Here is a 27,947-nt window from a genome sequence, read left to right as displayed (position 1 = left end):
TCGGTGAATTGTGAATTATGTGGTTCACAGGCTTCATTATATTGCCAAGCTGATGATGCATTTCTCTGCAGAAAATGTGACAAATGGGTTCATGGAGCTAATTTCTTAGCCGGCAGGCACATAAGGTGCTTGCTCTGCAACAAATGCCAGAACCTCACTCACCGATATCTCATCGGAGCTTCGGCGGAGGTTGTGCTTCCAACCATAGTCAGTTTGAAAGAGAGAAGGCATTGCATTTCAGACCATGAAGAAAACACGTCACCAAGAATGCTTAAAACACCTTTTCTGTTTCTTTAATAACTGTCTTTTTTTCCTTTTGGGTTTCTCCACCGGATTCTTTATTGTTAGTTAATATATTGAAGGAAAAAGAAGAAAGGGAATGAATGAGTATGTAGACAAGGATGTTGCGTTTCTCCAAGCCAGGTTTCCCTACACGAGATCATGTACCTTGCTAGCATTTTATCAGAGGTGTGGTCCCAAAATGTTGGCGAGAGGTTTCGAACTTAGGACTCAGGGTGCCAGAAAGTAACTCGGCCAACCCCTTGGAGTTAGGATATTGCGTCTCTATGTGATCCTTAGCGCTTCATGTGAAGTTGACTCATTCAAGTCTTTTTGGTTCTTTCTGTTTTACAATATAGTACTTGAAATTTCCTTTGTGTGAAGCTTGTATGGTTTAACACTTTCATTTATTCTGGATGAATGATTTGATGTCCAGTCCAACAAGAGCAGGAAGCGTTGGAATGTTAATGGGTAGATATAGATATAACCAGAAGATGAGTGTTTTTGAGAGAATTCTTTCTGAGTTCTGAGCATGTTTTTGTAATAGGTTTTTTTCTTCCTCAGGAGCTCAACTTCTTAGGTAAGAACTAGTGAAGGAGATCTTGTACAGTTGTTTACTTTTCTAAAAATAATGAAATAAGAATTTTGTCAGGCATGTATCACACGTTTTGACCTGATAATCATGCAGAACAGAGGCCTTATAGCCGTGGAAAATAAAGAGATGCTTTGAGCTATCAATCCAAAATGTATCATATCAATCCAAATGTGCAAGGAAAATGAGCATTTCTACTTATTTCAATTTGATGAATATGGTTCAAGAACAGTTTACTACGCGGAACAGATACGGCTAAGTACTGCACTTACAATGTAAGAATTTGATCTGCAATATCCACATTTCCTTACAGCAGGAATGGTTGAGCTGGTGGAAGCAAAACCAAAATGGACAGAACGAGCTTGAACAAAAGGTGGTCGTTGTGGTATTGTCGCCGCTTGTTTCTTCCAACTGAATAGCTTCTAAACTCTAAAGTAACTGGAGTAGAACAAGAGAACAAGCTACCGATAAGTGAATTGGGATATGAATAATCTTATTTGATTCAAAGGGGGAAAAAAAAAAAACCTACCAAGTGGCTTTTAATTAGTACTTACGAAATAATTGGGGTCAAATAATCATTGACCAAAGAATGTATGGAACATTATTGAACAAAATGATGGTAGAGGCAGTTAACAGGTTGTCATAGATGTTATCAATTGCTTCAGTTTCTTGCAGCTCAAACAATCCCGATGCAGCCACCGGTACCAAAGATCTGCAATGGTGAACATAAAATGTGCCTGCATATTTTCTATGCGGATTTCCAGAACAAAGTAGTATAGTATAGGGGGAAACTGCAAGAAAAAAGAGAGTACCGGTGAGAAAAATGAAGGTTGAGTTATCAATCAGAATAACACTTTAAAACCAAGAATACAACATTATGTTCTGAAAATATAGGAAAATTTACAGGTGCATAAGGCTAAAGGATCGGCTATGCCATACAAAGAGGATGAATGAAGAATAATATCTATTTATAAAGTCAGGAAGATTTTATCTTCCAGAGAATAAAAAATAAACTCAAGCAGCATGTCTTCAAACATGGCTTTCAGTTCTTATCATTGGCATGAATTGTCCACCAAATGAACAAGAGTGATGAACTGGCATGTTAAAAGATCAATATAGATAAAGGCTGCCATATTTAAAAGCCTCAATTTCTAGTGCTAGAACAGAGGATTTACGTCACTGATACCAATCAATCAATAGTTTTCCAAGCTATCCAGATCCATCACAAGTTAGAGGTTTGAAGTCGAATTACCCAACTCACTTTTTTCTCTCCACTTGTTAGGTTAAACAATCTAAATCAAACCGCTAGCTTGACTTTGAGCCAGGACCTGATGTCTCAAATGCACCTTTTTTTCCCACTTTCTTGGCAGCTCTAGCTGATTTAACACTCAAAACTCGTAGACAAATTTAACCTATACATAACCTATTAGATTATGCCCATCAGTTATCAGAGAGCTGTGTATGCCTATTAGCAGCCACGGTTATCAAATATCAGAGAACCGTGTATGCCTATTAGCAGCCACGGATGAAGATAAAACCAGGAATTTCAGAGAGCATATCACAACAGAATTGGAATTTAAGGCATCCATCGAACTTAATTGCGCTTAGAGTGAATACAAATAACTCTTAGCCAGATGCAAGATCTTTTACTACCTGCAAGCATTATATCCTCATGAAATCACCAGAGGGAAAACAATGCTTTATATTCAGCTGGTGGACAGTTTATACCTCGTAAATGCACCCTTTACTTACAATCTCAGGTGCAAAGATTAAGTAGTCTGGCTTAGAAGTTACTTGTCCCTAGAGGGTCATAATCATATGCCTCTCCAGCTTTCACAAATCTTCCTTTCACTCGCTTTCTCGTATCAGCTCTGGCCTTTCGAGAGGCGTATCTTATTTGTTTGCCGAACCTGCACATATTGTAGTAGACAAATACATGAGAATATGCTTATATTATGATATAAAAGACAGTATTATAAGCATATGCTTATATTATGAATCTATGTAGTGAAAGCTAATTTGAGGTTATAGTGTCATGTCCTTAAGGTTTAAAAAGATAAAAGAGAAAAAAAGTTGATGTTAATTATTAGATTCAGGAAACTTTTTTTTAAAAAACAAAACAAAACAAAACAAAACAAAAGCATAAAATAAACATCAATTTATTTTTGAGGTTACAAGAAATAAATTTATTTTGAGAAAATAACATCAATTTAAATATCCTCAAAGCGCAAGAATAATACTCTACTTAATTGAAACAAAAACACGTACATCCGCATTTTCTTTTTGTCTTTGTATCTCATCTTGGCTTTGTCCCTTGCTTGTGGGCAACTAGCCTCCAGATTTGGTTCCCATGGAGACGTACCAGTCAAATATATTGGCGATAATCCACAATCTTGGTAATCAGCAACACTACTTTCGCAAGTGATGCTGGAGATTGCAAGTGACATGCTTGAATGAACTTGCCCAGTAGGAAAGCCAATATTATTGATGTTTCTGTTGCAACTGGGATTGACAAACATACAAGCAGTGGTACCATTCATGATCTGCATCATACTGGCTGAACCCCCGGCACCAGAAGATTGGAAAGCCACACAATCATGTTGTCCTGATGATGATGCCTAAAGAAATACGCAACTGTATTGTCAGCTATGAATGCTGCAAGCAAACTCTCATCGGGTCAATTAAGGAACCAGGTTCAGAATGAAAACTAGATTACAAATTCAAAATGTATGTCCTAACTTAGATGCATGGTTGCAGAAATCCAAAATCATTGTTTGCTGCTATTTCATAATTTTTGAGATGCCAAAGCAAGTAAAAACCTTGTTTCCTGCATCAGAATTCCTTGGGTCATCATTGGATTTGGGTATGATTAAAGATGTCCGTAGGAGTGAACAAGCAATTTCTCAAAGCACAACGTGCATAAGATCTTGGTAATGATCAGAAAGCAGCCTTCTAAAGTTGACATCTCGACTCATGAACAGAATCAATAGAGAGATGAATCAAAACATCAGCCAAAAGATACACTTAGACATGAGATTTGACCAGTTAGATTCATAATTCTAGTTATCGTAAACACAAAATCGTGATCACAAATGCTTGCTCACACACAGTCAAGAATTTTAACAAATGCCTGAGATGGAATATGAAAAATAGGATGAGCAAATTATACCGAAAGTAACTTGATAGAGGAACTTGTTATATGAAAAGTAAAGTGGGAGGAAACCTCAAAAGCATTCTCAATGGATCCATTGGATTTGGTGACAGATAAGGTTTTGTCCATTAAGATGCAGTTCGTACCACCATCCTCAAATTGGTATCTGCTATGACCTTGTGAACACCCAAATATGTCATCAGCATTTTCAAAGTCTAAAGGGAGATCGTCAATGCTAAGACATTCACAAAGATTGTCTCCACCATGAAGTCCAACATCCTTAATGCCAGAGCACTCCTGCTGGAGAAAAGTAAAACATAAAGGAAGTAGAATTAAATAACCAAAATAAACAAATAAATCATGTAAGTTGGAAGAATCAGATCAATTGATATTAATATTAAATCAATCTAACCAACTAACCAGAAATATTACCTTTGGCATGTTTGACTCCTCTGGCAATGCAGGTGTTTGATTTTTGTAGTACAGCATGCAATTTGGATTTGATGGAATTAAAGGAGGTAGTTCCATCAAAGGTTCAAACTTGGGACAAGGTTCCAGTAGACTCAATTTGCTAGTAACCAATCCGAATGGCCCCTCATTTTCTGAAGGCTCAATGCAGTTCACTATGGAATTCTCAGTCACGGACATAGAGCTAAGCGGCCCCCATCCAACATCATAGCCACCAGAAGAAGGTGTCTCAAGAACTGAAGCCCAAATCCTCGAAAACTCTGCCAAAGAAGGGCATCCTTTGTAACAAGTCAAGGCCTGGCGTCGATGGCCCATTGTCGAGCAACCATTGCCATTCCAATCACAGCCTTGACAAAGGGACAATTCCTCATCCATACAACGGACCATTGCAGGCTGTGAATTGCACTTATCGCATAAAAGAGAACGAGAATGCCTGTTTGACAGAGGATTCGCAGAATGGACACATCCATCACAATGCAGGCAAAGCCGAGCTGAATCTGATTTACAATATACTACTGCTCTCACCACCCCGCAAAATTCACAAACAGGTTCCATGCTTTCCTTCAATATAACTCTACCAATCAATTTATTCCTCCTAACTAAACTTCCTAAACTGCAGCTTGCAACAGGAATTCGGTATTATTTGCTCTACTTCCTCAGATCAAAAACTCCCCAAACCTTCACCTTTTCAAAAACAAAAGAAACAACAAAATCAACATAAGCCTATTTGATTAATTAAATCAAATGCTGATACAGCTGAACAAGAACAAAGTGAAGAAAGATTTTGAAAATGGGGATTGCACTTAGCCACTTACAGACCAGTAGGAAAATGCCGAACGTCGGCCACAAACCAAAGCAAAACAGAATCAACCAATATCAGTGGCGTCAATGACAACAACAATTAAACAACATTGATCGGAAAAACTAGCAGACATTGCTCTTCGAATTCAGTTTGTGACACGAAACTGAATTCATTCCCCCATTTATTCAGGTTTCTCCTGAACGTACTGGGTTTGTGACACTTGGCAAAACCTGGACTTGGAGAATTGAATACTATGATGACGTGGATGGTATCGGCTTTAGAAGATTCGGCATTTTTACTCGGGTTCCAGTTTGGGGAATGGCAGAGGTGTAAGTAAGGAGATGATTGAGATGGGTTTTGTGAAGGGAAACAGTCCCTGTTTTATTGCCAATTCAGCCAACGAGTATGTAGCTGACTCCATATCTTGAGATTTCAGGCTTAGAGTAATTTTTTTCTGGATAATTATTAACAGTTTTGCCAACCAATACTTTTTACTCGCCGTCAAACTTGCACACGGTTCTGTTTGTTGGAACTTGGAAGAGAGCCGGGCTGGGCCCATATATTAATTAGGTGCGAAGAGTGGGGACTGTAAGTGCATATAGCCCATACATAACGACGATGGGCTGATATGGGCCCGAAAGTTTGACCCAAACAGGTCACTAGAGCCCATATGTCAATTCGGAATAGCTCTCTAAATTCTAAGATGAGTGTTATATACATCCCACGAATTACTAAGTACACCCCAAAATTTCGTCAAAATGTCGCTCAATCTTTAAACACCTCGTTATCCCTATCGCTTCTCAGCTTCAACCTTAACTCCTTCTCTCTTTATTCTTCTTCACTAACTTCTGACGCTAACCTCCGATAGCCATCGCACCTTGTAATCGTAACTTCTTTCTAGGGCTTCTAAACATAGCCCTCTCTCTCGTCTTCCGACATGACGTCACCATCGTCACCAAGCTCTTCGTTCAAGGCAATGAATGTTTTGGGGATTTAAGATTTGGGACTAATGGTGAGGATTTGGAGGTGGATGAAGAAGAGGAGGATAACGTTAATAGTGTGTAGATTATGGTGATGGTGGTGTTACAAATTTAGGGTTTGGGAGTCGGGGCAGATTATGTTCCTAGGAAAAAAGTAAAAGGGGTGTACTTAATAAAATTTGCAATGTATATAATGCTCATCAATTCTAAAACGTTGAGAAAAAATACATTACTGATGACATACCGAACACGCCATTTATTTGACATCTAATTATCAAAACGACCCCAAAATTCCCTTTATATTCCAAATTAGTCCGGAAACAAGTGACATATTGCGTGCGACTCCGTTCTTCTTCCTTAGTTGTCACTAAAAAATTCAAAATCCCTCCATCAATACTTTTCTTAGTTTGGGATACGCGAGAAAGATTGCAGGCCGGCGAGATCTAGCCAGACAAACCGGTTCGCATCTCGAGACCAGATCAAATTATTCAATCAAACACATTATTTGAAGCCATTTTTAGATCTCTTCTTCGCTGTAAGTACCGCCTCTGGATCTGATTTCCTTCCATTCCAATCTTAAGAATTGGAGAAGCAAATTGAAGAGAATTTTCTCCGAGGAACTTTTTCACGGAGGCACTTGCGACTACATTATCGAACGGTGTTGATTTTGATCTCTATGCGTGTGTGCAATGATTTTTGTATATACTCACTATTTTGGTGGAATTGTTAATCAAGTGATGATTTTGTTCTTTCTTTTATGACGTTTGACGATAGAATTGGCAGGCTTGAGCGGTGTGAAGATATCTAACTAGTTAGGATAGTTTTAGAGATTTTTGATATCAAAATAAAATCTTATTCGATTCCAGATCACACGTATTTGTTTAAATATGTTCTCCTTTTGCAATAATGAAGCCACGTTTAAATTTGTAGTTGAAAATAAGGACTTCTAGTATTCCTTAAATCATGTTTGGGGTATGTGTAGATATTTGCTTCATGTGTTTGTTATTGGGATTTGGGAGTAACTATATTATTTTGCATCAGTTTAAGGTCCTATAAGCTACATGGTGGAAAAATAGGAGCCAAGGTTCCATGACATATGGGGTATGCCTCCCAAAATGTTGTACTATTTCTATGTGTAAGGCCTGTAAGTTTCGATATTTAAATGGAGGAGATGAACTCTGGCCCCAACTATATATACTATGGACTCATAATTTCCATATCATCTCTGGGATTAGGGATAGATGCTTGTCCTGAAATATAGAGGCTGGAGTTTACTATGATTCTGATTTATAGCAGCTCAATTAAAAACCCCAGCAAACTTATGCTTATATGACCTCTTTTATGAGCTTGTTAGATATCAGCTGGCACACATTGGTTTAAAATAAAATTTCCATCATGCATTTAAATCATGTCATGATTACTTTATTTTATCGATTTTTCACCAGAGTCGCACTTGTTGCAGGTTCTGAAAATTAGATAAGGGCTATTAGTATTCCTACTTTTTCCAGTTTACATCTATGTTTGGAAGTACTGTGACAGTTCCTATCAATAGTCCGCATTTGAGGAAGTCTGGAAGCAGACTGGTAGTCTCTGACCTTGGTATAAGAAGTTGTTAGCTTTTGGATTAAACTATTTGTTCACGTTTGCTTAATATGTTGGTTGGTTTTTATTTTGTATATACTCCTAACACTGGCACAACATCTGTCAGGTGATGAGCTGGGTAATGGTGTAGATGAGGGTATCTCACATTCTGTAGAGATGAAAGATCTTTGGAATGCAAGCACAACAATTAGTACTGCTGCAATCATGCCATCTCCTACATTCTTATGGAGATTTAAGGTTCTTGTGTTAATGATTTAATTTACCATATTATTTGAATTTTCTGGAGAAGAGTGAAGTGCTATATTTTAGTTTATATCTACATTATTTATATTCCTTTGGAAGATAAATAAGGAAAATGAAGAATCAAACTAGATGGAATTTGTTAGCAAGTCAGATCAAAATGATACCCACTGCCTGTACATGGTACACTACAAGTGGATAATGTCAAGTTTATGATGATACCAATCTCGCTTCTGTCCAAAATTTTTGCATGCTAATATATTGACATGCTTTTTTTTCTTTATGTTTTTTTTTATGCAAGAACTAATATAGATCAATGGGCAGGTACTCTTGTTCTTTATCTGGGGATTCATTTGCTGCAAGGTCAGTTTTAGTTATTTAACATTTCCTGTTGTACTTATTCCTGATTTTTTTGGGAGTTCTGTTTCGCATGTGTATAATTTTTTGGGTGATGCAGATTGGGTGGGATTCTGTTATGAGAATGAGTGTAGAATTGCGAGATCGTTTCCTATATGAGGCATTTTTGTATTATAATCCTCTTCTTCTTGTGGTCAGTAATTATTTTATTCTCTAGTTAAGTCTGTTTTAATCTTGTATTACATCTTCAATTTATTTATTATTATTACTTTTTTGTTGTATACAGACGATGATGGTTTGGCTTTGGGGAATCAATTTATGGGTTTTTTCCCAGTCAACTGTTAACTATTCGAAGATCTTTGACCTTGATCAAAATCATCTAACTCATAGAGAAATATGGAAGGTATAAAATAAGTAAGCATAATTTCACACTCAAAGAAAAGTAAGCAGATGCGAGCTACTTCTATTCACTTTATGTTCTCTCTATGATGTGGATGTCGGTGACTGGTACCGTACTTTTATGCTCTACCTGTTAAATAACACTTTTTGTTGGCTTTTTATAGGATTGATGATATCCTTGAGTCTTGCATATTTGCAAATAATTGTATTCTTGTTGTGAAGATTTTGCTCTCAAACTTGTTTTGACCCTTTTTCCCACTCCATTTGATGGAAATTAGATTATGTTAGACCAAGCAAGTTGGTTGAGAGGGAGTACCTCCAGTAATACCATGCCACCTCCATTATTTTTATTAATTACTTTTGATTTCATAGAAATAGAAATAAAGTAAATGTATCTCCTATCAAGACAGATAATTTAACTTGCTATATCTATTGCCTAGCAGGCAAAGATGCTCAATTCATTCCAAGGGGATACAAAATCTAGTTTGTCTCACTTTCTGCTAAGTTTCATGTTATAGCTACCATTCCAAACATTTTGTGATGTGGATAATTAGTTGAAAATTTAGACGGAAGTAACGTGATGGTTGAGGGCTATTTTTAACCTGTTGAAGTTACAGCACCAAAAGTTTATTTATAAGTCACAAAGCACCTTATTTAGAAGAGGAATTAGGAAAGAATGCACGAGGAACCTGCTGGAGGTTCATTTTATATTGTATTTATATTGCTTAATGGATATGGTTCACAAGTTTGGTTGAAAGGTGTTGAATGTCAAAGCTCCAGTATGGCTTTTGAGAAGTGTGATTCTGTATCCCCCTCTATCAGAAACCTCCTGTCATTTTCTATTGCCTGTTTTTGTATTTAAGCTTATTTTTCCTGGACTAATTTCTTTTCCCAATCTTGATATTTGCAGTGTGCTACCTGGATGACTATTGTTGTTCCAACAAGCATGACAGCTTATCTTTATCTTTATTCTCATGGAGAAGTACCATTGGCTGCATCTCAACCAGTGTAATAGATGCATCCTCTTGTAGCTAGTGGCAATATTTTTTGACTGGCCTTAATATGGCGGGTTTATATGTGGACTGCTGGTCTCTCCTCCATGGAAAATTAACCCTTATGAATTAGGTTCTTATCTACATTAATTAAGGTTTCATTCGATTGCTTGAAAATGAGTTTATATTATTTAATGTCTTTTCATAGATTAACCTTTTTGAACATTCTCTTGTGAAAAGTTTGGAGAATTGGAAATGGAATTGTTGACTGGGATTAATGTCTGCATGAGGAAAGAAATGATACAGAATGAATCTATTTGATCAGAGACAGAGGTAGCTTTAATTTGAAGTAACATGTGTAACAATTATCTAAGGCAGTTTTGACACGTAAGGAATTTTCTCACATTTAGGAATTTTTTTACTGTACACAGAGTGTTTTTCTTTTGATAATCTTTTCATTCATTATTTAAGTTTAAGATAGTGCAGGTGAGTTACATGGAAAAAACATGCAATAATTTTTTATTAAATATGGCATTGACCAAAGTAAAATCCCTTATTTCTTGATGACCTGTTTTGTTGGACATATAATAATTTAAGATGCTCTCTTGCCACAGGTGCTTTTATACTGTGCTGTTGCGATGATTTTGATATTCCCTTTTGATATTTTTTATTTGTCATCCCGCTACTACTTCTTAAGGACTCTTTGGCGGATAGTTCTCCCACTACAGGTGAGTTCATTATGTTTTAGGAAGATTTCTCTTAATTTCCCCCCTTGTTATCCTGCAAGAGATCTGAACTTTGGCTTAAGTACATTCAGTGTCCGTGCTCTGGTCCATCAGGAACAAACAATTGATTTTTTTTGTTTTTGTTTTTCTTCCGAGTACTCATTGTTCCTGCCATACTTCCTTAAAACAGTCCGTTATAAACTCTAACTTACAATTGGACCTAAAAAGCTTATTTGGTGATAATGAGAAAAATAAGGTTGCTTCTATTTGGCTTTAGTAGTATCCATAATATTTATAGAGTATGGAATAAAGGCAACTTTTGTTGTTGTTTTCTTTTATGAGCTAAAAGCCAAAACCCTATTACAGGCACCGGATTCAAGTAGGCTTTATAAATATAATAGTAGTGCTTTTGTCATTGGCTTTTGTTGTATGAAAATAAAGATCTTGGCAATGAACATCATATATGTAGATATATCTAAAGTGACAAAGCTTGGCAGGTCTGATCCCACTTTCCCTTGTAATCTTGTAGCAAAACTATGTGGTCTACTAGGCATTAGTAAATATCGCTTTAAAGTTTCATTGATAAAGTGGATGGGCTGAACCTATGAAACACATAGGCAGACCTTGCATTTAATTTGGCTTAGTTCATGTACATTATGTTTTAATGCAATGTATATCTGTGGACTACAGGCAATTACATTTTCTGACTTCTTTGTGGCCGATATTCTAACATCCATGGTGAAGGTATGAATCTTATTGTCAACTTATTTCATACTCATGTATCATGTCTATTAATGTGTACTACCATGTGTTGTCCATCAACATACTCCATAACGTTGTATTTTGTCATTGCTTTGTTTAATATAATATTATTTTTAGGCAGGACGGTGTTTACTGTTGTAATTGGCATTTAGGATCATGAAATTCATTTAGCAACTTCTTGATGTTTTCTGAAGTTCCCTCTTGTATTTTTCCTACAAAAGGGGAGATGAACTTTAAACTGTCTTTGATGATTCCACCCTGCAAGTGAAAAACCAAGAAATAGTATGTTTGCTTTGTTAGATATTAAATTTCGACTAACTTTTTCAGGGTTGTTGTAATTTTTGGTTCTTGTGCAGGTGTTTTCAGATTTGGAGCGATCAGTGTGCAGAATGGTGCATCGGCAGGTTAGTGGTTTTGTTTGAGACAAGCTTCCTGCAAAAATTTGAAAAAAGACCAATACTCATGTCTAATTGCATGAATGTGGGTGTCTGCAAATGATAAAGACCTTCCAATTAAAGAAAACAAATCATGGAAATTCGCTCTACCTTTTAAAGAGGTTTATAAAACATGCAGGTTGCTACCATTGCATGGTTTGAAGCTGATTCAGTTTGTGGAAGTCATTCAGTTGCCATCCCTATAGTTCTTGTTTTACCCTACCTTTTTCGCTTGTTCCAATGCCTCCGTCAATACAAGGATATGAAGGATAAAACATCCCTTTTCAATGGTATGCTCTCTTGAAAATTTTGTGTGACATCTCTCTATTCAATTATTATTAGCAATATTTTAATTTTCTGCCCTTGGACGAAAGTGGAAGTTGCTAATTTAACCAAAAAGAATTTATAGTTTCTAGTTATTTGTCAGCTAGTTTGTGGTACATATTGATTTATCATATTATGTGTGAGTAAGGTTTGCATACATCCTTTTTGTCCATGACCCCACCTGCTGCGGAGTCTTGTGCACGATAGTTGTTTAACTTTTTTACTGATTTAACATGCATTGAGCTTGCCCAAGACAAAAAGTGGTTCTGACTATAATAGTTAAATCCTGCTTTGTTTCAAGATAACCTTTTGCTTTTAATAGTTAAATCCTGCTTTGTTTCAAGATGATAACCTTTTGCTTTTAATAGTTAAATCCTGCTTTGATTAAAGATTAACATTTTAACCTTAATCTTGTTATAATATTTATGCATTCTCATTTTTTCCAAGTTCTGCGATCTCGTCTTGTTTCAGAAAGTGTAAGTTCTTCCACATGTTTTGGGATAGTTTAAAAATCATTTGTTTGTATTCGTGTATAATTATATATTCTCTGTAGTTTTAATTTGGAATTCTGTGTTAAAGATTTTATTGCCCAGATATTAAAGCAACTTTGTCTGCTTATGGTTTCAGCCTTGAAATATTCAACAGCAGTCCCAGTGATTTTTCTTTCAGCCCTTAAATACCACGTCCTTCCTGAAAAATGGACAAACTTTTATCGGCCTCTATGGCTTCTTTCTAGTGTTCTGAACTCACTATATTCATTCTACTGGGATGTGACACGAGATTGGGACTTGAGGTATGTTGAGCTCCTTTTAACCTTTACAAAATATTACATATGTTGTAGGAATTGTTTAGGCTTCCTTGGTCTAGTTAGTTATTTTAGGGTGTTAAATTGCTTAAACTACATTCTATCACTCACACAACTGATACCGAATATTTTCTCTGCTGGTTTCTTATATGGAGTTAAGTAAACCCACAAGTGCATAATTCTCCTGGAAATTGTTACTTCAAGATTATAAAGAACATGCATGTCAACTTACATATTTTCCCTCTTCTTTCTGCCAGTGGCTTCTCTCGGATTTTCAAATTCAACAAGCCTCACCTTTGCTCATACCTTCTATACGGACGAAAATGGGTAAGAATTGCCCCTCTTCGTAGCTACTGTGGAAACCATACCAGTAAGAACTAGAGAACAATTTGACAATGCAGTTCAATATTAATGACTTTACCAGTTCTTAATGAGTCGTATAAGCTACATTTTCTCAGACTTAGACACTTCGTAGCTGTCTTTATGACCAGCCTAGTTTATATTGGCTCTCAGCATCCTTGATATAATTTGACAATGCAGTTCAATATTAATGACTTTACCAGTTCTTAATGAGTCGTATAAGCTACATTTTCTCAGACTTAGACACTTCGTAACTGTCTTTATGACCAGCCTAGTTTATATTGGCTCTCAGCATCCTTTATATAATTTCTGTGCCAATTGCAGGTCTACTTTTGGGTCATAGGTAGCAATTTAATCCTCCGTTGCACATGGACATACAAGCTATCTGCCCATCTCCGCCATAATTACCTAACTGTTTTTACAATTGCTGCCTTGGAGATTCTTCGACGTTTCCAATGGGTTTTCTTTCGTGTTGAAAACGAATGGAATAAAATGAACTCAAAGTCCAATATCCAGCTGTCTTCTATTGAGACTTCGAGTGAGGAAGCCAAATTACTTTCCAATGATCACAATGTATAGATGAAACGACAGCATGTTAGGAGCACCAGCATCAGGGGTTATGAGCAGTATCCTCCACATTTTGGCGAGAAAGGTTCATTTTTCATTTTATATAACCATATTAAAATTTCTTTCATTTTTTCAATAGAAATTCAGGTAACTCTATGATTACTCAAGCTAAGACATACGTATAAATTCATTATGTTAAAACCTCATTGTAGGAGGGTTCATGATTAAAAGTTGAAATATAGGGCAATATGAGAATGTTTTTCTTGCGAAATTATCCGTCGTAAGCAAAGCACTTTCCAGTTTCCACCTATATTAGATATCAGTTTTGTTGTACTGCTGCCTTAATGGCATGGCTAGGCCACGGTGAATGCCTTCATGTAACATTCATTTATCTGAAGGGCTTGTATCGGCCAGCTTTCTTATGGCCTTTGGTAAAGTCATGTAATTTTCTATTTCGTCATGTTAAATGTCATTTTCTTTTTCGAAATTTTGCTGATGGACGCATTCTATGCTAGAGTAGGCGGGGTGAGTGATGCAGAATTGATTCTGCAAAGGCTTTCTTTTAGACTTCGGAATTATGGTCACTTCTCGGGTATTTGAAAGCTGCTGCCTGCACTTGGAAAAGGAGATTGTTGGTGGTGGGCAGTAACCAGAGAATCAAGAGATGATACCCAAACTTCTTCACCACAGTAAATGGTGGATTGATATCTCAAATCTCAATCTCTCTCGGTCTCTCCAGTCCATCTCGTCTTTTATCTTGACAAAGAAAATTTGATATTTATTAGAATTTAGAAATGCTGAGAGAACTACTAAATTTAATGTTCATAGCGTAAATGTTTACATATATGGTAGTGGTTGATATGTTGGATAATAATGGTAATAGATATGTCATCGTCTAAAATGTTGGTAGTGTTTGATTCAATTTTTACTAGTTACATATATGATTTGTAATTGTTGTGGTAAATTACGTGATGGAGTAGTATGTATTTTAGTTGTAACATATGTAAAAAAAATAGTCAAATAATTTATAAAATAAACATAACTAATCAAAATAATTATACATATTTAAATAATTAAATTGTTAACTAATTTAAAGTTTTAATTTAAAGAATAATTAAATAATTAATTGTTGGGTTTGAAAAGCAAAATGCTAATGAAAAAGCAATAATAATAATAATTTAATTAAAAGCAATAATTGTTGGGAATAATTAAATAATTAAGGGGTATTAGGGGATAACAATAATAATACAAAGATATTTTCAGAATGAAAAGCAAAATGGTCGCAAAAGTTTTAGGCCCCATTTGGATAACAATTTCTATCAGCATTTATACTACTTATTAGTATAAATGTTGGTGGTCATCCAAACACCATAATATGGACACATACTCCCAGAGATTTTTAGAGAGCATTTATACTACTTTTGGAAATGCTACTACTTGATACAATTTTACCACATTTGACCAGCTTTTCTCCATTTTATCCCCATCATAATATGTTTATTCCAATTTTATCCTCATTTGTGTTAAACTTATATGGATATATTTTTGTGTAATTGTAAGACAACAAAAATCTTCAAAGTGAAGTAGTTCCACATATTATAAAATATTTATCATTTAATAAAGTACTTAAAAATAAATTTAATTTAAGTTTTATATATATTAATTTTTACAATTGAATACATGTATATTTGTCAATTACAACTAATATGAAAAATACCCCTACACGTAATTTATCATAATATGCTACACAACAAAAATGTTACCAGCAAAAGTTCAACCAAACACCACACAACATTCAAGTAGCATATCTGCTACTAAAATTATCAAGCATTTCTGTTATCACCATTTCTGTTGACAGATCTACTACTTTACAAATGCTTTACCAAACTAGTCTTTAGATTCCTAGCATTCCCCATTTGGCAGTAAAATGTTGTTTGGAAAATGATTGTTTGGTTGTCACTTAACATATATGTCAATGACTAGCATAAATGTTGGGCAACAAAATAGCTTGTCAAACACAGCAGATGTGGATATACGTTTGACAAGTTTATTTACTTTGTAGCAGGAGACTGACAAGTGACAAATGTGATATACCTTTAACAACTTCTGTCAGAGGCAAAGCCACGCTTCGTGAGCTTCGTGAGGGGGTCGCATTGACGGATAAATGATTTTATATTGGGATAGGTAAAGTTAAATAGGGGTTTAGGGATAGTGCTTCTAGATTTTTTTAGATTATCTATTAATTATACATTCGAAAATATAAAAATAACACTAAAAAAAAAATATATATATATATATATATATATGATGCATAATAATTGTCACATGTCCTTTTGTTTCTATCATGATAATGATTTTTTATAATTAGGGGGTCTAAATTGAAAACTCAGAGGAGTATTTTACGTAAGTTAATATATAATTAGGGGTATTAAAAAAATTTGAAGGAGGTAAGCTGCCCCCTTGGGTAGGGCAAATGCAATGGTGAAGTGGTATTGGGCCAACAAAGATGTTGTCTTTTGCTGATGTGGTTGTATTGTAAAATGTGTTTTGCTTATGTGGCTGTATTGGGATAAGTGTTTTGCTGATGTGGATGTATTGATATTTAATGTTTTGGTGTAGTTTTGTTGTGGATAATATGGAGGAATGGAATGTTGTTGGGTTGGGTGGAAATAGAAAGTGTGTGGGAAGAAAAAGTGTATAGAAATTTGTGTTTTGCTGATGTGTCTGTATTAGAATACGTGTTTGACTTGACTTTTTGTGTAATAAAGATGGGACCGGACCAACAAAAATGTTAGCCCAGTAAATAGTTTCTTATTGCATTTGCCCTAAGGGTAGCTTCGCCCCTGACTTCTGTCGTTGTTTGCTTTAAATAAGAAAGTTAATTCACCTAAAAACCCTCATCCAAACAGACCAGGTAATGGGGGTAATTCAGTAATTGTGTAAAGGGAAAGAAAAGCATCGAAGGTAGACAAAACAACAGTTATCAAACAAAGGTTCTCTGTGTCTCCGTTGACGCATTGGCACGAGATTTATCTCGGAAGAGACTGGAGTTTTCCTACATGGATGAACAAAGAATCTGAATCCACCTCCTTTTGGTTCCTTTTGCACGACGCGAAGTTTTTAACCTCATCTTGGTACGACCATGGCAGAATCGTCGAAGGAAGACCTGTTCCAGCTGATCAAACGGTTCGGGGCTTATATCTCTGTGAGAATGTCCAATTTCTTCCCGATCTCTCTCCAGAACATGGTGATTGTCTTTCTTACCTTCTCTTCTCTTGATACCAATTTTGTTACTTTCGTGGATTATGTCGCGGATCTGGAAAGATTTGAATTCAGTTCCTTCTTCTTCGGATTGGTTGAATTAGGGATTGATTCAGAGTTTCGATTTAGAATATGATTCTTGTTCTATTCTTTACACAAGCCGCGCGATTCGGTGACTGCAGTTGTAGCTCTATTAAATTTTATACAAAACATACGGTTATGCATCACATTGTAGAAGTTTTATTGATATCTGGGGGTGAACATTTGTTCTATTAAACCACTTTTTCCATTAAAAAATTGTGCATTCTGTCTTCGTTCGCTAGTCTATACTTGACTTGAACCTAGTATTAGGTTGCTTTAATGAAGCAAAAGAAAATAAAATTTCAAAATACAGTGTTCAGTTAATTTCCCCATTGCTGTCTTCACAAATTGGCGAGTACTGGTAATTAGATCAAAAGCTATTGGACTATATATAAAGAATTTAAATCATAGCAATGAATTGACACATAATTTCCCATAAATGTGGGAGTTCCACAATCTACCTCGTAAATTGTTTTTTCTGCCAAGAGCAGTGACGCTAACCAGTTGAAGATAGCAATGATAATGAAAAAAAATTCTAGAGGGTCTCCTGTGTAAGGTCATACCAACTAACTTAACTATTTCCTGGCACTGGCATTGCATAATAAATGTAATATATGTGCGAGCAAAACTTTTATCGTGTGAGATTTTGAAATTCTCTCGCCTTTCAAACTGTTATAGGACCCACGATCTGTTGGGGCTGTCACGGGGCTTGCTCTCGCAATAGTGTTCACGTGGAGGCTCTTGAGATCACCTAGTGAGCCTCAGAGAAGGCAACCAAAACGCCAAGCACCCTCTTCTAGTAGTTCTGTTGCAGGTGTTCAATCAAGTGCAACATCAGGACCTTATGAAGTTTCACCACAATCAGAGGATCATAGAGCACAAAATGTTGTTGATGAATTATTCCAGCCTGTAAATGTAAGAATCGGTAATCTATTTTGAAATCTCAATGATATATTTGTGGTACTAATTTAGAGGTTGTAATTTGTTTATTCTTTTGTGTTTTTCAGCCAACGTTGGGGCAAATTGTTAGGCAGAGATTGAGCGAAGGAAGAAAGGTAAATATATACAAGGTTATGTTTCTCAATATGATAGTTGAATCTGCCTAATGTGTGATTCTTATTTGTCAGAACTTGGAAGTACTATTTACTCAGGCAGCTATTATTCTCTTTTGGCTGATAGTAATAAAACTAAAAGCGGAGTGTTTCAACTATCTATCTTAACATGATTATGGTTCATTGTATTAATTCTTGGTTTTTATTTTGAAGAAATTTAGTTTACATACCAGTCAAATGCACTCGTGTGGACAGCTTGGTTTCTGATGTCTTTTTTAAATTAAGTCACAGAATACATTCATATTGTTTATGACTAGCATCTAATGCCTGCTATCTAAGAGTTTTGCTTGTGTGAACTTTAACCCCGGCTGAAACATAGATATTGATGATTCGTACTCTAGTGGTTCCAACTCCCTATTCGTTATGCGTACATTATCTCAATTGCTCATAATTCGAAGCAACTCTGAACGAGTATATAATGGGAGTGCAAGAATTTTAGTTGAGAATTTAACAAAACAGGGCAATATACTTGAAATGTATAAAAACCAAAGCCAGTGTACAGGGCTCCCACATTGTTGTTGGCGTTTGGAAGAGCACATTTGTGCACCCTTGCCCCCTAGTTTTAGATGCCTGTTGTTTGTGAATGTGAACTTTAGAGTTTAGACACTCATATTGCAATGAAGCAAATTTATGACTGCGCCAACGTTTACCCTTTGTATTTTTTAATAAGGCTTGCCCAAATTTCCATCAAAGGGATTGTTTATTAATTTATAACACTGGCTAATGATACGGTAATGGAAAAGGCTCTCTGGTAATCACTTGGTACAACTTCTCTCTGGACTGTTTTAGTTTTGCGTAGTGTCAATCACACATATGGTTAGCCTGGTTGTCTTATTTATAATGTTCGTTGGGCACTTTATTTGACCAAGGGGGGCATAATTGACATTACATATTGAATCTGTAGAAGGTGTTCTACTTTGGCCTGAGGAATTTCACACGATATAAAAGTTGGTTAACTTTATTAAGCTGTCAACCTGACCTCAAACCTGGCTGAATATGATTAATAAGCAATCTTACAGCTCATGATTCCTGATACGAACTTCATCCAAGCGTGGGTTAACTGTAGGAGTACAAGTATTTGTAGCTAATGAAGGCTAATCATGAACTTGATTGATGTACTTCATGCTTGAGTTGTTATGGAGACTCATGTGGCCCCCTCTGGAAAAAAGAATTCATGCTTCAGTAACTTTTTTTTATAGGTAACTTGTCGCTTGGTTGGAGTAATTCTTGAGGAAAGTAATCCAGAAGAGCTTCAGGTGAGAAAAATCTTTTATTGTGAAGTGTGAACTTTGTGCTTGGACAACTGTAGTCAGAAAGCAATGACGTGACTTTTTTCTCCGGGACAGAAACAAGCAACTGTGAAGTCCTCAGTGTTGGAAGTTCTGTTGGAAATCACGAAGTTTTGTGATCTTTATCTTATGGAAAGAGTTCTTGATGATGACAGTGAAGTGAGTGTAAAGCTTGTGCATTCACTTTTAAAACCGTTCTTATCATTTCAAAATTTAATAGTCTTGTAGCTGGAGTAAGCAGTTTTCATTGTCTTTGACAATCTGATCTTGTGTCTGCAGAGAAATGTTCTTCTTGCTTTGGAAAATGCAGGAGTATTCACATCAGGCGGTTTGGTCAAAGACAAGGTAATAAATTTTTTAGCTATGGATTTTGATTGTATTAGTTGCAAACATCATTTCTTTTCGTCTTCTAATTGTAGAAATTCAGTACACCTCACGTTTTTTAACCCGGCACTTTAATAATTGTTATCCAACTCTGTGGGCTATTGTGTTATACTTATATGAAATGTACTTGTAGGTTCTTTTTTGTAGTACAGAGATTGGACGCACTTCTTTTGTTCGCCAATTGGAACCAGATTGGCATATTGACACAAATCCTGAAATCGTTACGCAGTTAGCTGTATGGTTTCACTCCCATAATTTATGTCTTTCTTTGATGACATCCACATTGTTTATACCGTCAAACTCATTATACTTCTTTCATTGTTTATTTTTGCAATGATCGCAGAGGTTCATCAAATATCAGCTTCACATCTCTCCAACCAGACCACAAAGAACTGCGTCTAATGTGTTCAGCTCTACATCCTTGGAACAGTTCTTTGGATCCCTTTGACTCTAAAACCAAGTCGAAGATGCAAATATAATTTAAACTTGTTGGCTTCTTCTGTAACATTCATCTGGCATCCTCCACCAGTGGTAGTTGTTGTATGTTTCTCCTTTGATTCTAATGGAAGCCTCATTTGTTTGAATTTGAAATTTGTGCAATAGCGTTGTCACTATTTAACTATATGTGAACTGGAGTTTCAGTAAACGAGTCTGTTTGTAGTCTAGCCTAGTCAGAAGGATACATAATCGTGGACAATAATTTTTGCAATAGAGTAACCGATCTGCCACTTGGCTTATGAGGGTTCTGGGGATGCATATTTGCTATGGTTCGCCCTGTGTGATGCTGACTGCTTATGTAAGGATTTTCATGAAAGAACTTTCCAAATGAAATGGTTTGAAGATTTTCGTTCTTGATGGTTGATATACGTGCACAACCTCCCGTAGTGATGATAGTGTTGGAGACATGCAAGATATGCACAGACTTTATCTATATATTATATATCATGTAGAAAGGGCTGACCACCCTAACAATAAAATCACAAAATAACAGACTTTATCTATATATTGAACGGCTACAGGCCATTTTTCAATTCTGGGGTTACTTCATTAGCTGATCTGGGCCTTTTGGGCTTTCCAAAAGTCAAAGTCTTCGAGAGCCGAAATAACAAAAAGAAGGACTAGGGTTTATTGACCACCATGGTCAAGCGCAATACCTGATTTTATGACACCGTCACCGATAATAGCTTGTAGAAAGTTCAACTAGGAATCAGTTTGGGGAGATACAGCGAATGATGGAAACTATTTGCCCCGTCGACGTTATGTGCGCTAAAGAAATCTCTGCTCTTCTTCAACCACCTTCGACATCCGAAGTCCAGGCACTCTCTCGGCCTCTCTCTGTGGCACTCGTATATCTTTGAATTGAAACCGTTATTTATTCGTCTTTAGTTGCTGTGTTCAGGAATACTTTGAGAAGCTTTTATCAGAACGGCAATGCCGTGGCATCAAAGTGAAACAAAGTGGAGAGTTCGGAAAAGGTAGGTTTGTGCTGCTCTTTGAACCTGGAATTCCGACCTTAATTTTGTTCAACATGTGTATGATGCTTTAGTATTCAATTTTGAACTGGAATAGTAAAGAATGAGAAACTCGATTTATGAGTGATTGTGGCTGGTAGTGTGTATGTATAATAGAGCTAATTGCCGATCCTATTCCCACTCCTCTTCCTCGTTCTTAGATGATTGGAAGACGAGCAATAGCATGATAGAATAGGAGGTTTCATATAATAATTCTTATGGTAGAACTTGTGTTACTGCAATTGCTGAACTGCAGGTGTCTATGCTGAAACGGACTTTGGAGAAGGGGAGCTTGTTTTGAAAGATCAAATGCTTGTCGGCGCCCAGCATCCTTTAAACAAGGTCTTTTAACGTAAAACCTTCATATACATCCGTGTGTCAATTAATGTTATATTATCGCCTAAGTATCCTTTTCTTCCTTTTTTACTTTCTTGTTCCAGATTGATTGTTTAGTATGTAGCTTTTGTTTCAAATTTATTGGTTCCATAGAACTTCAAATTGGGAGAAGACTCTTTCTGCAAAACGTAATTGTTTCTGGAAATGATAAATGTGACGCGGACACCTTATCACACATTTCAAAAGACTGCTGTGATACGGATTCTTCTGATGGTGACAATGGTTCTTACACAAAAGACCATGAAAATTTCGAAATAGGTGGTTCCAGCAGTTCCAAGGAGAATCATGTGTTGCCTAGAGGGGTGGTTGAATCTCTGATGAACGGTGAAATGCTTCTGCCTTACACCAACAGGTTTTCTTTGCCTTCACCTGTTGCTTGCCCTGGGGGATGTGGAGAAGCTTACTATTGTAGGTAAGGCGATTTAGACCTCTCACACCTGCTGACAGATTCTTCTTCTCGACCTGTTGTCTTTTCTAGTCTTTTTTGTAGCTGATACACACTCCACTCATTTATTTTTTTTCCACTTCAACATGTACAAATGGAAACATAAGCAGTCGTAAGTTAAAAAGAGAAGGATCCTTGAATAGGAATCTCGTTTTAGTGTCTCCCTGAAAGCATTATAACTATACCTTTGCCACTGTCTCCCTCTACTGGAATCTGGCGCCATTAATTAAATATGTTGGTGGATTTCTACAGCTCTATCCCTGGAACCAGTTCCAGAATCCCAGAAACGCTACAAACTGATGGTTGTTGCATGATTGCATCTAATGGATTTGATGGCAATGAATAAAGGTGTGATGCAGAAATAAAGTGGCCTTTTGATTTATTGATCTTTAAACATTTCTCTATGCCACCAATGTATAGAGAGTTTATTAGTTTACTCCTACTAGATTTTACAGGCCTTTTCGTTCTAAATTCTGAATACCTTTGAGATACTTATTAAGAAATGGAAGAAAGGGGTATTGACTGTAGCTTTACACGAGGGTTGGCATATCCAATATGCTTTTCAAGTTATGTAAAATATAAATGGGCGTGTCCTTTTCAGGCATCAGAGTCCAGAGATGACGTGTGTCTTGAGTGTAGTTTATCTGTGTACTGGAATTTGTAGAGTTTCGGCTGCTCTAAATATTCTTGAATTTGCACTGAAACTTTTCTAATCACTGTTAATAACATCTTGAGTATTGTGTAGCAAATCATGTGCTGAAGCTGATTGGGAGATGGTTCATTCTTTACTTTGCACTGGGGAAAGGTCACAATCACACTCTAGGGCTGCCCTCATGAAATTCAATGAACATGCTAATGGTAAAGCTGTAGCAAAGTGTTATTGCTGCTGATTGTGAGCCTATATATGTGTTATACTCTGTTCTCATGTTTTCTCTGTTTTTTGATTTAAATTATACAGAAACAAATGACATTTTTCTCCTTGCTGCCAAGGTATCTTTAACATTCAATACTCTTCTTTTGTCTTGATTTACTTGATTTTCTTGACATTCGCACTAGCAACCCAGCACAATAGTCAGTAATATATATGGTGTGTAAGTAATATCGGCGGCCATAGAATAGCATATCAATGAGACCCGACTTACATAAATTATCAATATATTGACGCTGTCTCAAGTCCCAACGTCCTCAAGTCTTGCACCCCCTTGACCATTCTACTACGATATGTTGCACTTAGGGATTCTTATGAAGGGGTAAACTTTTAGTTAATCACTTAATGACTGGTCAAAAAAGCGAGCTCTTGGCCGAGTGGTAAAAGTTGCTTCACCACAACATAGAGGTCATGTGCTCAATTCCTGCAAATAGTCTCTTTGCTATGCGGGGCTAAGGTTCCTTCTTGATAACTAGTCAAAAGAGATTAGTAAACCAAAAAGAAGGTTGTCAGTCAGGTTATTGACATGAATTTTTAGAATTTAATTATTATGTAATAAGCAAAAGCCAATGAGGATAGGGTTTTCTTATTTAGTTTATGTCTATGAATATATAATCAATGCATTAAGATTTAATTGTTGATCAAAATTTTACATGATTTATTAATTAAAATGCAATGAAAACATTAATGCGTGGGAGTGATTCATCAAATAGTAAAGCTGTCTAACTATTAACTAGAGTTTCGACAATGGGTGTACTATGGATCTTGATAACCAAAATCTTCATCTCATTTTTTCAGGCTATATCTCTCACTATTTTGAGATATAGGAAGCTGAAATCAACATATCAGAAAGAAGAAAATTGTACTGCGCCAAGTGATGGGGGGATTTTCAATTTTTCTTTACTTTTGGAGGCATGGAAGCCAATATCAGTTGGATATAAGAGAAGGTATTATCAATTTTACTTATCTATATCCTTACCAGAGAAAATTTTCTCCCATTTTGTGTTGTAAATTTTTTCTTTGTGCATACTTCCATTAGCTAAGTAAGAATTTAAATCTAGACTATGACGGTGTATTACCTTAAATCGGTTAAACACAGCATGCGTAGAGATTGATATATCATGGAACCAATATAGTTTGTATTTGCAGATCTTTCAGTATCATATTCCTTATGGCATGGAATTTATTACTTCTTTTGTTGAAAGGGTAACACTCAATAATGATTTATGACAGGAATTCACCTGAATTTACTTTTCTTTAGGTGGTGGGACTGCATGGCATTGCCAGATGATGTTGATTGCTCTGACGAAGCAGCATTTAGGATGCAAATAAAAGAGCTCGCCTTCGCTGTAAGAATTCCTTGTTTGCCCAAGGAGAAGCCAAAAATAGAACCCTTATAATAATCATTCTTGCTATAGTATCAAGAGCTTCTTCACTGGTATTCTTTGTCAATGGTCCATCTTTTTCTTATGCTAGACATAAATCTACTTCTTACTTCGAGCTTGACCTTTGGAAAAAAAAAATCCCCATCGATCACCGGCATGAACACAAATCAACCCAATAAAGCCTTATACCAACTATTGTCTTTGGCTAAATTAATACCTGTTTCTTGCTTTCTGCTGATTCAAAATCAAGTTTGTAATACTCAAATTAATAACTGTTCCTAATGACTCTGAACTTTGACCAGTCATTGCAGTTCCTTAAGGCAGCAATCTTGGACAAGGAATGTGAGCCATGTATCCTTTCCTAGAGTATTATGTACTTGTTACGTATTGTTCCTTATCATTATCGTCATTTATTCCACTTAAAAGAAAATAAAGTGTAATTGTTGACATTTATATTAAACTCCTTGACCATACAAGTATTTTCTCTTGAAATCTATGGGCACATTATTGGCATGTTTGAGCTGAATAATCTGTAAGTAATATGATTTGGTTATCACTTCTTCCTTTGCTATTCTAAATATTTGAAAGGTCAAAAAATGTCCACTCTGTCATGTCTTACTACTTGAAGTGAAACAACCCTTGTAGTTTATGAGAAACTCATGTTTCAGTGAAAATAAATGATCTGATACAGTTCATATATAACAGTGACTTGGTTGTAGCATCACCAGTGGAGGATTATTTTTTATACATTGATGATCTTCCACATGCTGAAAAGGTGAGGATGCTCTCCCTTATAATTACCTAACAAATTTCTGGAATAAAAAGTTAAAGGTGCCATTTGTGTGGTTTATGGCAGAAAGAAGCTGAAGAAATTACACAGCCTATTCTAAATGCTCTTGGCAATGACTATTCAGTATTTTGTCAAGGTGTGACAGATTCTCTTTGGTTTATGCTAGAAATCTGAGTATATTATTATTCAGTATTTTCATCTGCCTTTTTTATATGATTTTACTATCACCTTTATTTTTGACTCAACATTCTGATTTTGTTTGCTCTTTATTTTGCGACAGGCACTGCATTCTTTCCTTTGCAGAGTTGTATGAACCATTCCTGTCATCCTAACGCAAAGGCATTCAAAAGAGAGGAGGTATGCTGAAATCTAAGTTTGTCTTTCCAATGCTTTAGAAGATATGCGTTTATTTACTTTGTACTCCGTTCTAAGTTGCAACTCATTTGTCTTTCCCATGCCTGTAGTTGGCAATCTGATACGTTTTATTGAAGTTAAAAGTTCTGACCACCTTGATCAAACTTTTTATGCATTATTCAGCCAATGTGTATATGCAGGATAAAAATAAGAACCAATAACATTTAGACTTCAATTGTTTTGCTAATAATGAATTACCGCCTTCATTTTCTTAGGGATTGTTCTTGTTGAGAATTTCACTTGTCGGAATCATTGATTTCAAGAGCTTAAATATTATCTCACAAGAAGTTGCTATTTTGTATCTGAATTCACTGAATGATATTACCATCTCAATGATAAGATAATTATTCTTTTATAATTTTTCATCAGTTGAGACAATAATTTGCGAAACTAAAATTTTACCTTAAATCATTATCATCATAGTCAAGCCTTTATCTCAAACAATGCTCGGGTTTGGCTACCTGAATTCACATGAGAATCCACTATATGAATTCTTCTCGTTTGTTCTTATCCAAGTCTTTTTCTTGAAGCCTATGTTTTGTCTTATCACTTTCATCCACGTCCTTTTTGGCCTCCATTTCTCTTTGAAAATATTTCAATTGACAAAGGACAAATGAGTCTAGTTTCTTTCGTAAATATGTACACTTTCATTAACATTTTGTTCTCGATTGTAGGATAGAGATGGACGTGCAACAATCATTGCACATAGACCCATTACCAAAGGAGAAGAGGTGATCTATTTGCACGGCTTGTACCATTTATTTTCCTCACATTTTCCAGTCAAGAATTGTTATCACAAGATCATACAAGTCCTGTTCTATGAACAGAAGTTTGAGCCAAACTATTAACGCATTTGAAATTTTCAGGTCACTATTTCGTACATAGATGAGGACCTTTCGTATGAAGAGAGGCAGGCATCCTTGGCAGATTACGGTTTCAAATGCAGATGCTCCAGGTGTTTGAAGGAAGAATTGTAACCATGCCCCCTTCCTGCGAGAATTATTGGTGTTATTTCAAAGAGTTACTAGGGGTTTTTTGTTTCCTCCCCAACATGAGGTGATTATTTTACCACTTTCCGCATTTTTTTCTCCAGTGGGAGTGGTAACTTGAATTTTCATCTCAACTCTTAGTGCTTGCGCGCTTGATTTGTTGTATTTGACATTGTGAAACTTTAGGGTTTATAATCCGCAAAAATAGGGGTCCCCTTGTGTGACGGAAGGTTAGTAATTGGCTTACTCCCGTCTCGCCTTTGTCTATCTTGTTAAATAGGATATGCATTGGGCGGGAGCATTTTTGGGCCAGGTTTAGAACTTCGATCCTATGGGCTCAGGCGGGGCTGGGCTGATTCAAATCATGGGCCATAATAGCCAACGAAACCCGGTCCAAATGTAAATACATTCAAAATAGTTCAAAATATCAGCCATACTAGGCCGTCAGGCCGTGCCAGTTCAGAACTTATGATGAATTCAAACACAGCCCACAAATAAATTGAGACAAAATTTTAACCCAGGCTCGGCCCATGAACAAAATGTTTCCCAAGCCAGTACAGAGACATGGAAACCTAGCCTATCAGACGGCCCAGCCCATGATCGGCTCATTTGCACTCAATAGTATTCAATCTGTTTCTGTCTCGTAATTCATGATAGGGGCCATGATTCATCTTCTTTTTTGGTATGGGGCCCATGATTCATCTACCGTTGTAAATATTATAAGATTCACTTGCAAGGATTTGACATTTGCTATTAAGATATGTGATTTCACTTACCAGGATTCGATACTGGCTATTAAGATATGTAACTCCATTTTATCGTACCATCAGCACTTAAGGTCAAATATTCGACCAATCATCCATCAACAATTACGTTGCCATGTTAATATATTATCCAGAAGATAGCCGGTCTCGATTTTGGGGCACAATTACTAATTTCCAGGAATAATCAGCTCAATTTGGTTCGCAATTTAAGTACCAGATACAATCAGTCCCAAATTTTGATCCAGGTACACGAACAAACCGCAACAATTTTGGGAACATTTTTTATTATCCGATCCTTGATACGACTGCCGTCCAGATAGTGTGTTGTTCAACGGATTATTTAAAAATTGAGGCTCGCA

At 36.2% G+C, this 27,947-nt stretch overlaps 4 protein-coding genes across 14 annotated transcripts; 3 read left to right on the top strand and 1 right to left on the bottom strand.

The window, feature by feature from the left end:
- Positions 1–295: 295 nt before the first annotated feature.
- LOC120007011 (zinc finger protein CONSTANS-LIKE 12-like) lies at positions 296–5,165 on the bottom strand. Of its 3 annotated transcripts, none has more exons than XM_038857152.1 (5): positions 4,455–5,165; positions 4,095–4,322; positions 3,140–3,489; positions 1,401–2,781; positions 296–1,309 (listed from the first exon to the last, which is right to left on the bottom strand). In XM_038857152.1, the coding sequence occupies exons 1-4, from the start codon at positions 5,043–5,045 to the stop codon at positions 2,655–2,657; spliced, it is 1,296 nt and encodes a 431-aa protein (XP_038713080.1). In that variant the 5' UTR covers positions 5,046–5,165; the 3' UTR covers positions 296–1,309; positions 1,401–2,654. The 3 variants fall into 3 exon arrangements, with proteins under 3 accessions (XP_038713080.1, XP_038713081.1, XP_038713082.1); XM_038857153.1 differs by having other exon boundaries at positions 1,426–2,781; XM_038857154.1 differs by having other exon boundaries at positions 4,095–4,319.
- Positions 5,166–6,605: 1,440 nt separating this feature from the next.
- On the top strand, positions 6,606–14,322 carry LOC120007739 (SPX and EXS domain-containing protein 1-like). Of its 7 annotated transcripts, none has more exons than XM_038858146.1 (14): positions 6,606–6,807; positions 7,735–7,871; positions 7,981–8,111; positions 8,439–8,477; positions 8,572–8,664; positions 8,758–8,874; positions 9,781–9,876; positions 10,477–10,590; positions 11,278–11,331; positions 11,706–11,753; positions 11,923–12,073; positions 12,735–12,900; positions 13,170–13,239; positions 13,597–14,322. In XM_038858146.1, exons 2-14 carry the CDS (start codon positions 7,790–7,792, stop codon positions 13,849–13,851), a joined length of 1,416 nt encoding a protein of 471 aa, XP_038714074.1. In that variant the 5' UTR covers positions 6,606–6,807; positions 7,735–7,789; the 3' UTR covers positions 13,852–14,322. The 7 variants fall into 7 exon arrangements, with proteins under 7 accessions (XP_038714074.1, XP_038714077.1, XP_038714075.1 ...); XM_038858149.1 differs by having other exon boundaries at positions 7,718–7,871; XM_038858147.1 differs by having other exon boundaries at positions 6,606–6,930.
- Positions 14,323–16,813: 2,491 nt separating this feature from the next.
- LOC120007587 (peroxisome biogenesis protein 22-like) lies at positions 16,814–20,712 on the top strand. The gene is made up of 8 exons (XM_038857916.1): positions 16,814–17,086; positions 17,860–18,096; positions 18,189–18,236; positions 19,493–19,549; positions 19,640–19,741; positions 19,862–19,927; positions 20,100–20,201; positions 20,310–20,712. The coding sequence occupies exons 1-8, from the start codon at positions 16,982–16,984 to the stop codon at positions 20,412–20,414; spliced, it is 822 nt and encodes a 273-aa protein (XP_038713844.1). The 5' UTR covers positions 16,814–16,981; the 3' UTR covers positions 20,415–20,712.
- Positions 20,713–20,910: 198 nt separating this feature from the next.
- Positions 20,911–27,067, top strand: LOC120007586 (histone-lysine N-methyltransferase ATXR2). Of its 3 annotated transcripts, none has more exons than XM_038857915.1 (15): positions 20,912–21,282; positions 21,366–21,441; positions 21,734–21,819; positions 21,918–22,285; positions 23,064–23,176; positions 23,277–23,308; positions 24,045–24,193; positions 24,508–24,595; positions 24,943–24,982; positions 25,109–25,163; positions 25,337–25,406; positions 25,488–25,557; positions 25,702–25,778; positions 26,510–26,566; positions 26,702–27,067. In XM_038857915.1, exons 1-15 carry the CDS (start codon positions 21,196–21,198, stop codon positions 26,810–26,812), a joined length of 1,479 nt encoding a protein of 492 aa, XP_038713843.1. In that variant the 5' UTR covers positions 20,912–21,195; the 3' UTR covers positions 26,813–27,067. The 3 variants fall into 3 exon arrangements, 2 of the variants coding, with proteins under 2 accessions (XP_038713843.1, XP_038713842.1); XM_038857914.1 differs by having other exon boundaries at positions 20,913–21,282; positions 24,934–24,982; XR_005470197.1 differs by lacking the exon at positions 26,702–27,067 and having other exon boundaries at positions 20,911–21,282; positions 24,934–24,982; positions 25,488–25,595; positions 26,510–26,568.
- Positions 27,068–27,947: the final 880 nt, after the last annotated feature.

The sequence above is a fragment of the Tripterygium wilfordii genome, chromosome 10 (genome assembly GCF_013401445.1).
Source record: "Tripterygium wilfordii isolate XIE 37 chromosome 10, ASM1340144v1, whole genome shotgun sequence".
Lineage (NCBI taxonomy): Eukaryota > Viridiplantae > Streptophyta > Magnoliopsida > Celastrales > Celastraceae > Tripterygium > Tripterygium wilfordii.
Note: the sequence above shows the minus strand (reverse complement) of the source record. Positions and strands in the feature narration are given on the sequence as shown.